General features: G+C 41.0%; 1 protein-coding gene across 3 annotated transcripts in view; it reads left to right on the plus strand.

Moving 5' to 3' along the window:
* slka (STE20-like kinase a) overlaps window positions 1–12,309 on the plus strand; it is a 161,078-nt gene extending 148,769 nt beyond the window's left edge. For all 3 annotated transcript variants that reach the window (XM_048550836.2, XM_048550837.2, XM_048550838.2), the window contains 2 exons: window positions 395–508; window positions 8,181–12,309. In XM_048550836.2, the coding sequence (XP_048406793.1) occupies window positions 395–508; window positions 8,181–8,327 (261 nt within the window). In that variant the 3' untranslated portion in view covers window positions 8,328–12,309. The remainder of the gene's footprint in view (window positions 1–394; window positions 509–8,180) is intronic.
* Window positions 12,310–12,998: the final 689 nt, after the last annotated feature.

Here is a 12,998-nt window from a genome sequence, read left to right on the forward strand (position 1 = left end):
AAGTAAGTGTGGAGGTGAAGGCGTTCAAGATGAACATTTGATTGGACTGAGATAAGTTGATATGCTACTATTCTAGACTATAAAACTAGACTTAACAGAAATAAAATTGAAAACTTACAAAAGATGAGTTTAAAAATTAAGCCTCAAATTAACTTTAAAGGCAATCAGCCAAAATTTTTAAAAATCTATAAATGTACCCTCCATTTTTGCTTAGGGCTTTACTGTTCCTTTCTCTTGGGACTGAGTCTCTCATTACTGATTCAGTTTCTACCCATGAATTACTTTACCCCTGGTCCAATGTCATCATTGATATTATGTTTTGCATCTGTGTTCATTTGTCTGTATCCCATTGTAGCTTGATGACTATCTTTGTCTAATCTCCTCCTCCTGGCAGAATGAAAAGTGCCATTTGCTAATTGAACACGAGACACATAAGCTGAAGGAGGTGGATGAAGAGCACGGTCAGGAGCTGAAGGAGTGGAGGGACAAGCTTAGACCCAGGAAGAAGGTACAGAAATCATTGAAATATATTTACTTGGCTTCAAACGTGTAGTTTGCAGTGATATTTCTGATGCATTAAGTGAAGAAATATTAGTAGCTGTGAATACCAGTTTCAGCATTAAACATTCCCAGACTCCTCCAATATTGAAGCAGTCCATGTTCAGTGTAACAAGACATTATCCAGGCTTGGACTGACAAATTGCAAGTAACATTCATGCCATACAAATGGCAGGCAATGACCATTGTCAGTAAGACACAATCTAGTCACTGTCCTTTGACGTTCAATAGCGTTATCGTCACTGAACCCCCCACTATTCCTTCGGATTACCATTGACCAGAAATTCAGCTGGACTCGTCACATAAACACAGTGGCTATAAGAACAGGTTAGGAGCTACGAATACTGCAGTGAATAACTCACCACCTAACTCCCCAAAGCCTGTCCACCCTCTACGAGGCACAGGCCAGGAGTGTGATGCAATACTTCCTGCTTGCCTGGATGGGTGCAACTCCCAACAATGCTCCTAGGTTTGACACCATCTGGGACAAAGCAGCTCACTTGATTGGTACTATATCCACTATCCCCACGACTGACACTCAGTAAGAGCAGTGTGTACTATCCACAAGATGCACTGTAGAAATTCACTAAAGATCCTTAGACAGCGCCTTCCAAACCCAAAACCACTTCCATCTAGAATGACAAGGGCAGCAGATAAATGGGACCACCTCAACTTGCAAGGCCCCCGCCCAGCCACACACCATCTGTCTTAGAAATGTATCGCTGTTCCTTCATTGTTGCTGAGTCAAAATCCTTAAATTCCCTCCCTGACAGCATTAAGGGTCAACCTACAGTATGTGGACTGCAGAGGTTCAAAAAGGCAGCTCACTACCATCACCTCAAGGGCAACAAGCAACAGGCACTAAAATACTGGCCAGACAGTGACATCCATGCCCCACAAGTGAATTATATATTTTTTAAAAATCAGTTAAGATAGCTGACCAAGTAAAGAACTGTCTTCCTTCCTTGTCTTTTCTCTCAAAAATGTGAACTTCAGTGAAAATCCTATCCATGACAGCCCATGTGTCCTTGTTTTGAACTCCCTGCACCAACCATCTGGTGAACAATTTTTGCTGTTTGATGGCAATAGTAGTAGTATGCCATCAAGTCTCCAATTTTTACATACCCTTCTTATAACAGTACTCTGCTATCCAGTATAGGCTAGACTCCCACATTATGGCTCTCCAACTTAAAGGAATAAGTCAGATGGATGGCTGTGAATGTGAGACTAAATCAATCAAGGAAACAATGATGCATATTCAGCAGTCACATAGCTTTGTCATTACTCTAATGCATAATGTTCAACAAAGATATCCAGGACATCAGCCAAATGTCTGCATAGAAAATGAAAAATTCCTCTTTAGTCCCTTAATTTCTTCATTCACTGTTTTCCCTATCCTAACAAATTTTAGGAAATCTGCAGTAGGAATCCTCTGATGTCAGAGCTTTCTGTTAACGTAGGAGTGGTGCTGCTGAGGAATGTCACTTGATCAATCTGTTTTGTGTGCACTTCATCTAACTCATTGATATAGACAGTAAATAGTTAAGCTCTAAGCACTGAACAGCATGGTGCCCCACTGGTTGCAATCTACTAATTCAGAAATGACCCCTTTTTTTTCTTCATATTTGCTCATTACCAATCCTTGGTAGTATATACCTTTCAAAGCACTTATATCTGGAGTTGAAAGCTAGTCTCACAAATGGTGACCATGAAATTTTAAATGATTGTCATAAAAACCCATCTGAATAAACTAATGTTCTTTAGGGAAGAAAATCTGTTGTCCTTACCAGGTTTAGCTTACATGTGACCCACACTGTATCAAGCCTAACTGCCCAATGAAATGACCTAACAAGCCACTTCATTCAAGGCCGACTGGGGATGGGTGACAAATACTGACCTTGTCAGCAATGCCTACATCCCATGAAAGAATTTTTAAAAGACATTGAACTAACATATTTTGAGAGTCTGGAAGTGTGAAAGAGTAATTGTGAAATTGATGCTTGAAACAGTTCAGGCTGTACTTTCTGTGCAGAATTCAGGGACCTCTGCTTTACATTTAACATATTAATAACTACTTCCTGAGGATGCAGTGCAAAGTGAAAAGAATAAACTCTGTAAGGTTAGATTTCACCCTTGCGGTGTTTGCAACACAGCCGCTTCTTGATGACTGTAAAGTTCCTCCAGTGATTTTTCTCGGTGCCCACTCTAAACTCCATTCCTTAGCTATAACCTCCATTCCTCTCCCAAACTATCTGAGACTAAATCATACTGTTCAGCATGTTAGTGTGACATTTAGCCCAAGGAGTGCTCCCAACCCATGTTCATACCATCAGCAAATAATCTATTTTCACATCCATACATTGGGTTTACCTCAAATCATCTGTTACAGAAACACTCAAGACTGCCTCAGCTACCCAAAGACTTCCAATAAGATGATGGTGGAGTAAGGCTTCTGAGCATGGGGCTAGTCCACTTTTCTTCTCATTTATATATTTTTTCTCTCTCCCCTCGCTTTTTTTAAAACTTCTATTTTGTTTTACTTACGTCCTTGGAGAAAAGCTTGGTCTCGGCAACAACATTAGTGGTGAGCGGGTCCAGCAGCTTGGATTCATGGTAACAAAGTGTGAAGCTGGATGAACACAGCAGGCCAAGCAACACCTTAGGAGCACAAAAGCTGATGTTTCGGGCCTAAACCCTTCATCAGAGAGGGGGATGAGGAGAGGGTTCTGAAATAAATAGGGAGAGAGGGGGAGGCGGACCGAAGATGAATAGAGGAGAAGATAGGTGGAGGGGAGAGTATAGGTAGAGAGCTAGGGAGGGGATAGGTCAGTCCGGGAAGGACGGACAGATCAAGGAGGTGGGATGAGGTTAGTAGGTGGGAAATGGAGTTGTGGCTTGAGGTGGGAGGAGGGGATAGGTGAGAGGAAGAACAGGTTAGGGAGGCAGGGATTCATGGTGGTGGCCTTGGAGAGTTTGAGTTCCAATGGGCTTGTATGTCAATGAGAGTGTCCTAGCGCTGACTCATGGCTGCCACTGCATAGGTGAATTTGGGTTCCTAGTGGCTTCTGCATCTAGTGCAGATAGAGATGGCAGCAGAGGCAAGCTTGGGCCCAGCAACAAGACCCAGTGGGATCAGCAGCAGCTGCATCAGCGAAGTGGGCCGGAAGCAGACTGAAGGCGACGGAGTCAAGTTTGGGCCGATGTGGTAGTCAGCAGCATCAGTGGCATCTGCATTGTCAAGGTCTACTGAGGACTCATAGTGGCAAAGGCCTTGTTGGGAGGTGGTGCCCAAGATGACAACTTTTGTTCCAACAGCAGTGACATGGCAAAGGGGACTCATGCCTGGCAACAGGCGTATGGCCCAGGATGAAACACTTGATAAGGAGGACTGTAAAGTTGGACACTTCCTTTATTTTTTTATTTTTCTACCTTTATAGTCAATGTTTTGATTTATTTTTCTATGTTTTAAGATGGCGCCAGAGTATGGCAACACTGCTGAGCACTTTTCACTGTATTTTGGAACAAGATATGCATGACAATAAATATATCAATCCAAAACCCCACACTACCAATTGTTGCAAAGTTGGGTACAGTACTTGTGCATTGGGAGTCAAGAAGTTAGAATTTGGTGTTTGTAAAATGCTGGGGGTGGGGTGTAATATTGCATGATCCCTTTAAAAGGGGATGCACTTTTTTCTGTGCTTAAAGAATTAAAATGGATGTCGGTGAGCAGCAGCTTGAAAGCTTGTAAGTACACAGAGGGCACTCAACTTGAAATATTTGTATCAAAAGACCATCCAGTTAGCAGGCCAAGTAGCAGTTTTTACCAAGACGACAAGTTTTGATTTTAGCCAGTCAGTTTGAACCAGGCACTTAGATATCAAAAATCAATTAAATTTAAATCTGATGGTTTTGACAACAGAGGACCAATTGTAAGAAATTGATATGCCATCAAGGGTATAAAAGAAGGGGGTTGTTGGATAAAACCCCAGAGTTAACAGCCCTCAGCTCTGGAGAGAATCGCTGGCTCTCTGAGTCATCTAAATCTTAGAGAATGCACCTTCCAAATAACAAAGGTGCCCATTGCACAATCAGTTAACATTCCTGGCAAAAGAATCATCAGAGAAGGCAGTCCTGACAGTAGAATTGACAGAGAAGGCACAGAACATTCCACAAGACATGTAACTTGGCTGTAGTTTCAAGAGACTAAATTCTTTTTTTAAATATGTACTTGGAGTTTGTTAATAGTTTAGTTAATTTATTCACTGTTAGAGTTGGATAAACAAATTGTGACTTGATTGTAAAGTGGGTGTTAGGCGTTTAATTTATTAACTACTAGAAGTTGCTGAACGGCAGATTACACACTTTTCACACTCTTTCATACGGATTGTAGGTCAAGGTACTCCTCTTTAGGTGTTTTGTTTTTAGTTCTCAGAGGGTGTCAGGGTCAACCTCTGCTTTATAACAAATTGGGAGTTCTTTCAGGATTTGGACGGATCTGAACAGATTTGTACAGATTTGAATGGATTTGGGGTACGAACATTCCCAGCAGATTTAAACAGACTTGGACTAGTGATCTACGTCTTTGCGTAAAACCTAAGTGAGTAGAGGAAAATCTGTTTAATTTATGTTGCTTGTTCTTGGTTAACTCAAAATTGGGGAAATGGCTCTTAATCTTGCTAAAGAGAGTTGAAGATGCTTCCCAAATTTGCCAAGAAAGTTTGGAAAGACAGAAAAAGGGAGGATACTTTTGGAATTAGTGGATGGGCTAAAATTGGGTTAAACTAGGGATTAAAAGAAAGCTGAAATTGTAACCGAGTTAGTCAAGCATTTAGATATATCAGAGAAACAGTGAAGTGCAGTCAAGTTAGAAAAGATTAAATTGCAAATGAGACAATTGCAGGACAAATCAATTTTGGCCAGTTATCACACCATCAGTCCACTTTTGACCATCAGTAAAGTGATGGAAGGCATTATCAGCAGTCCTATCAAGCAGCATCTGATCAGCAATAGTATGCACAGTGATGCCCGGTTTGGATTCTGCCAAGACCACTCAGCTCCTAACCTCATTACAGTCTTGTTTCAAACACTGACTGAAGAGCTGAATTCCAGAGGTGAGGTGAGAGTCTCAGCCCTTGACATCAAGGCCACATTCGATTGACGTGGCCTCAAGGGGCCCTAGCAAAATTGGAATCATTGGGTACGGGGGAGGGGAAAACTCTCTGCTGCTTGGAGTCATACCTGGCACGTAGAAAGGTGGTCATGTTTGTTGCATGGCAGTCATCTCAGCTCCAGGGCATTTCTGCAGGAGTTCCTCAGGGTAGCATCCCAGGCTGAACCATCTTCAGCTGCTTCACCAATGACCTTCCCTCCATCATAAGGTCAGCAGTGCAGATATTCACCAAAGATTGCACAGTGTTAAGCACCATTCATGACTCCTCATACTGAAACAGACCATGTTCAAATGATCAAGATCTGGAGTGTGTCCATGCTTGGGCTGACAAATGGCAAGCACCATTCATGCTACACAAATACAGGCAATGACCATCACCACTAAGAGACAATCTAACCACCACCTGTTGACATTCAGTGGTGTTACTATCACTGAGCCCTCCACTGTCAACATCCTTATGGTTGCCGTTGATTAGAAACTCAACTGGACTCACCGCACAAACACTGGCTACAAGACCAGGTCAGGTGCTAGGAACGCTGCAATGAGTAACTCCCCTCCTGATTACCCAAAGCCTGTCCACCATCTACAAGTCACCCGCCAGAAGTGTGATGGAATAGTCCCCACTTGTCTGGATGGATGCAACTCCAACAACACTCGAAGCTTTTACACTACTTACAATAAAACAACATGCTTGATAGGCAGCACATTCTCTAACCATGCTAGATATTGCCCCCAATTCCTTGAATTCTTAGTTTATAATCTTTAATGTGAAACCTTGCTGATACTTTTTTGAAGTCCAAGTAAACCACATCTGGTTTCTCTTTACCAACCCCATAGCTGCTTTCAGTTGTCTTTTCCATCAATATGCAGATGGATAGTCATTCAATATTTATTTCATTTTCTAGATTGACCACTTAATTTATTCTCTTAAAACGCAATACAAATCACACCATTCAATTGAGAAAATTATAAATGGTGCTTAGTAGATTTTTGCAAAAGAAGGAACCATCCAGTAGAAGTCCCATTATTCCTAGAAAAGGAACAGTGTGACAGTTCGAGTAACAAATATGTGTGAATTCAGTATCTTGGTGGGATAAACATTCACAGCAGTTATTGTATGCAGGGTCTTCAAGACTTTAGTGACTGGATGATTTACAGGAGAAAATAAGTATTAGGTCAAGATGCTACCTAAACCGAGAAATGTGTGGAATCTTCTGATTATGCAAAGATTGTTTAACATCACAAAGCATTGCAAAGGTTCCTCTTCCTTTGATTTTTGGGGAGCAGCAATAATTACAAAAATTTGTATAAACAAATCCTGTCCCAGAAGAAAAGGATTCTGTCTAGAACTGGAATAAAGGAGCACCCATGATGCAGGTTTCCTGAAGCAAAGTAATGTTCTGTAAAGGCTGCCGCTTCCAATAGTGCATGGGTTGATTTTGGCCTCCCTTTATTTAGTTATCAGTCATAAAAACTGCTTCCTCTTCCAGTTCACAGTCTCTGGAGCTGCAGTTGTTCGGTAATCAAAGTCTGACCAGTTAAACGTTGAACTGCAGTGGTTCAAAAAGGGCAGTTCACCACCACAATCTCAAGGGCACTAGTGATGGGCAATAAATATTAGCCAGCCAGTGACGTGCATATCCCAGAGATGAATATATCAGGACTAGAGAGGGTAAACATGCAAAGGATGTTTCTGAAGACTGGGAGTCTAGAACCAGGGGCCACAGTCTAGGATAGAGAGTTTAAGTCTGAAATGAGAAGTTTCTTCACCCAGAGTGATGAGCATGTAGAATTCTCTGCCACAGAAAGTGGTTGATGCCAAAACATTGAATTGTTTTCAGGAAGGAGTTACATATAGTTCTTGGGGCTAAAAAATCAAATGGTGTGGGGTGAAAGCAGGAACAGGGTACTTTGGATGATCAGCCATGATTGTATTGAATGGCAGAGCAGGTTCAAAGAGCCTACTTGTGCTAATATTTTCTATGTTTCTCCATAATTGCTGTATCATTGGTGCTCTTGCCTTAAGCTGCTTGTGCCCCAAGTTCTTGAATCTCCTGCCTACACCCCTCTATATCTCTACCTTGCTTTCCTCTTTTACGAAGTTCCTTAAAACCTACCTTTTTGTCGAAACTTTTGGTCGTCTGACTTAATATTTCCTAAGCCATATTTTGTTTTGTAGTGTTCCTGTGGCATGTCTTGGACCATTGTATTATATTAATAGGATGACGTATATCTGAATACAATACAATATTACTTCTGTCTTAGAAGTCATAAATTATATGCCTCAAAGTGGTTAATAACTAAACTGAGATTGCTTGGAATCTATGGTCAGTTTAATCTGAAATAATTTCCTTTTTGTCTGTAATTTATTCAAGTGTACCTTGACTATATTTGCTGGTGAACCGTGCTTCTGTGTGTTTCACTAACTTTTGTCCGAAATCCATTTCAGGCTTTAGAGGAAGAATTTGCTCGCAAGCTGCAGGAGCAGGAAGTCTTTTTCAAGATGAGCGGAGAATCTGAATGCCTCAATCCTTCTGCACAGAGCCGTATTTCCAAGTTCTACCCTGTCCCAAGCCTGCATTCTACAGGTTCCTAATTGCAGGGCTCCCAGGAGTTTCTCTTACTTGTTCTGTAAACACCTATTTATGAAAGTACTGATCTGGTCACCTGCAGCAGGACCTCCTGGTGCCCCTTTACCATCATTGCGTTTGAAGACCGTCAGAATGCAGCTGTTGAATTTACATGTTTTGAACCTTGTTGGACTGTTTGCGTCTGGAAATCCTGGATAAGATGCATTACTGCATTTCCTAAGTGGAAGACAGGATGAGAGTGGTGTGTCTATATCATTCATAGCATAATTTTAATCATTTATAATACTCTCCTTTTGCCTCATCTTTTGGTCCCATTGTCTGTTGGCCAGTCATAGGAGAATAGGCTCCAGGTTCCTCTATTGACTTACAATAGAAGTCTCTGCAGAGACGTATGCTGGAGCTACAGAGCGAGTTCTGGTGAAATGGTAACCATCGTCGAATGAATCATGAAATATTGCTGTGTCTGAGGGTTTCCATTGCAATTAGCAGGTTTTAATGCATATTGCAGATTCCTGCATTCTTCTGAGCTATGTAATAGTTTATCAATTAAACCAGAAATAAGCATTTACAACTGTGCAGATCTGGCAGCATGTGTGGAGATAAAAATGAGTTTGTGTTTCAGGTCTTTTCCTATCAGAGCTAATGGAAGTTAATGACCTGAAACATTAGTTCTTATTTCTGTCTCCACAGATGCCATTGCAGTTGTTTTGTGTGAATGAATCACTTGCTGTCGCATTTCAGCCTTTTTGTGAAAAGTGATATGCATCCCAATGACACACAAACCCTAAAACAGGAATATGACCATGCTGTAACCTTTGACTGTTACTGAGCAAAAAAAATCTGTTTGTACTTCATGCCCCCACTAAGCTTAAATCCGAGCTTAGGAACGATAAAACTACAATACAACAGCACTCTGCCGAGTTCAGTCGGTGTATGGGAACCCACTGTGTATGGCCTAGAGCCTGAACTGTAGAGCATCTGGAGAAGCTTGATTCAGATGAATGGAATTATGCATGATTTGTGGAAACTGACATTTTGACCCTATTTGGCATAAAATACTGGAACCATGGTAAAATATTCTGGTATCATCTTGGTTGCTTAGAAGCATATTAATTCAGCAAATCATGCATTCAGGCTCCCTTCCATTTCCGTAAATAACTGTCACTATGACTCCCTAGATGATCGTTACTGTCATTGCTTTTCCGTAAACAAGCGTCACTACGTTTTCCGTAAACATTGTTACATTTCCAAAAAAAAGTCTTGCATTTCCCTAAATCCCAGGGCAGACAGCAGCCTAGTGGTATTATCACTAGACTATTAATCCAGAAACCTAGCTGATGTTTTGGGGACACTGTTTCAAATCCCACCAAAGCAGATGGTAGAATTTAAATTCAATTTTTAAAAAAAATCTAGAATTAAGAGTCTACTGATGATCATGAAACCATTGTTGATTGTTAGGGAAAACCAATCTGGCTCATTAATACCCTGAATGGAGGAAATCTGCCATCCTTAGCTGGTCTGGTCTACATGTGACTCCAGACTCTCAGCAATATGGTTGACTCTGAAATGCCCTCTGGGCAATTAGGGATTGATAAGTGCTTACATAGGCAGTGATGCCCTCATCTCATAAATGAATTTAAAAAAACATTGTTGCATTTCCCTAAATAATTCACTATGATTGATTGCATAGGTAACCATCAGTAACATTGTTGCATTTCTCCAAATAACGGTCACTACTTTTTACGTAAGCAGCTGTCACTACATTACTCTAAATAATGGCCACTGTTTCCCTTAAAAATTGCCACTACATTTCCTGAAATAATCATCAGTTAATTTCTCTAGATAACCATTGTTATGTTTCCTTACATGTTTCTAACCATCATTGTATTTTCCTAAATAACCATTGCTGCTGTTTTCCAAAATGACCCCTGCTCCCTTGCCCTAAATAACTGTCACAGCGTTTTCCCGAAACAACAATCAGTGTTTGCCTCAATAATCCTCACTGTGTCCAAGTATTTTTGAGATGCTTTGAAATGCATCTGAGAAAAATGATGGATTGCAATATCAGTGCAAAACCTTACTTGCTTTTGAAGTGAAAATTTCATAATTATTGAAGTATTTTGGCATGTTTAGCATTGTGCTGTCATGAAAGTGTTTCTCTGATTCTTCTCTAAACAGGAGTGAGGGCAGTGAGTTTATCACAGCAATGCAGTTGACTCTTAACTGCCCTCTGGGCAATTTGGGATGGGCATTAAATGCTTGCCTTGACAGCAACGCCCACATCTGTGAATGAATATATTTTTTTTTAAATGTTCTCCTATGCTTGATAAAGAGCTGCAATAAAACGTCTGAGGAATTCTGGTATCAGCTGAGAGCTTATATAAAGCAAACATCCATCTCCTTGAATCAGGATTCCATTATTTTTAAAACAACAGTTTCAGTAAGTGACTCTACATTGCTTAATAACCATGGGTCTGTGCTTGCTTCATTGTGCAACCCTTCACACCTAAATCTGTGGATTGCACAGGGAAGTAACAATTATCTAATAACCAACATAATCTCTCTGTATATCTAAATTATTTTAATGGATGATATTCTGTCTGAAGTACTTCTGCTTATTTGGTTCGAGTCTATGCCTGTACTCCTGCCCCTGCGCCCCAACCCCAGCAATGGTGGAGCCTATCAGATTTGATTTTGTTGAAGGGAGGAGGGTTTAAGACTGGTGAGTTTAAACTCCACATTTGCATTTTAGTTTTGTGTGATTTATTGGGATTGTTTGGTGCTCTGTACTGTAGGGGCGATCACACGAGGCCTGTTGATCTTTGGAGTGTTCAGGTGTGATAGCAATCAAAATTATAGACATTTTGAGGCTCAAGGACCAAAACATGACACTTCTTTCAGAACTGGGTCTTTGAAAACATTGAAGACTTGCACTCATATCTGATTGACACTTGTGAAAATTGAGTTTTTTCATGTAGGCAACCTGGTCAGATATCTATATTAATGATCTTGTTCCATCCACCACTGCAGAGACTCCTTTTGCTGAATATTCTTCACATTTATTATCCAAATAAATACTCTGGCACTATAAATAATAAATGTTCTATAACTTTGTGGTATTTTTTAAATTATGACCTCAATAACAGGTTAAGCACAAATGTGATTCCTATGTGCTTCAATGTAGTTCCACCTTGTGATGTCTAGTGAAAGGATGACAATATCATTCCAAGTCTGGATGGGTGTGACTTACAGAGGAACTTGAAGGTATCTGCTGACCTTTATGTTATAGGTGAATAAAGGTTGAAAATTTGGGAGAATCTGTCACTGCAAATGCTGGTGGGAACCCCATGGTGCACTGAGAGTGGAATCAATGAGGAGGTTGCAGCCATTTTGGTGACAATTGCAGTCTTAAAATCAGTTAGGTGGGGGAATGGACTACGCTCATTACAGCACCATCAAGGGACATCTAATAATTAGAAATGACTATGTTACTATCAGTCAACTTGTGTGTTAATTAAGAACCTTCAGCCCGTTTGTCCATCTATGTGTTCATGGCTAATTATCACTTTAGCTATACTGCCTGTTACCTGTACTTCACTGAGACCAAAAATCAATTGATTTCTTCAAAATATTCAACAATGGAACTTTGTTTGAATGGCGATGCGGGTTCAAGTGTCCTGTTCATATATTTATATGGTCTAAATGGTCACATCTTTATTTTGATAATGTGCCCATGTTCTAGATTCCCTGCCTGTGTCGCTACCCAGTTAATTTGCTTTGGAATCTTGCATTTCAATGAATCTTTTCAATTCATGAAAGTATAGGCCCAATTTTCTCAGCCTCTTGTCTTTCATCCTAAAAATCCTTCCAGCCTTCACTGCATCACAGAATCCTAGAATCCCTACAATGTGGAAGCAGGCCATTCAGCCCATTGAATCCACACAACCCTCCAAAGAATGTCCCACCCTCCCACCCCTATGTCTAACACTGCATGTCCCACCCTCCCACCCCTATATCTAACACTGCATGTCCCACCCTCCCACCCCTATGTCTAACACTGCATGTCCCACCCTCCCACCCCTATGTCTAACACTGCATTTCCCACCCTCCCACCCCTATGTCTAACACTGCATTTCCCATGGCTAATCCACCTTGCCGCTCATTTGCTGGACACGATGGGCAATTTAGCATGGCCTGTTCACCCATCCAGCATGTTTTTGGACTATGGGAGGAAACTAGAAGGCCTGGAGGAAATCCACCCAGGCACTGGGAGAATGTGCAAACTCTACACAGACAGTCCTTGAGGTGGTATTTTCACTTCCAATGAAAATACATACTCTTCAAATATGGAGACCCTAACTGCACACTGTATCTCATTAAACCCCTGTAGAATTGTACTGCTGTGCTGCGAGTGTTCTGTTTGAAGGCGTGTCCTCTGGTTCTCTATTGACACTTCATTGCGAGCCAGTTTTCTTTTTGACTGAAGAAGAAAAAAGTGGTTGTTTTCCACTGCATTCTGTTTTTTGGGGAGACAGTTCTTAAGTCTACTTCAGCCAAATGAGAACCAAACCTGTGTTGTTGGCATTTTTCCGAACTACGCACTAGCCATCTAGCAAACCGATCCCTTCAATTGTACTAAGATTCCCTTATTCTTCAATTACCTTGAAATAAGGGTC

Source organism: Stegostoma tigrinum, chromosome 20, assembly GCF_030684315.1.
Source record: "Stegostoma tigrinum isolate sSteTig4 chromosome 20, sSteTig4.hap1, whole genome shotgun sequence".
NCBI lineage: Eukaryota > Metazoa > Chordata > Chondrichthyes > Orectolobiformes > Stegostomatidae > Stegostoma > Stegostoma tigrinum.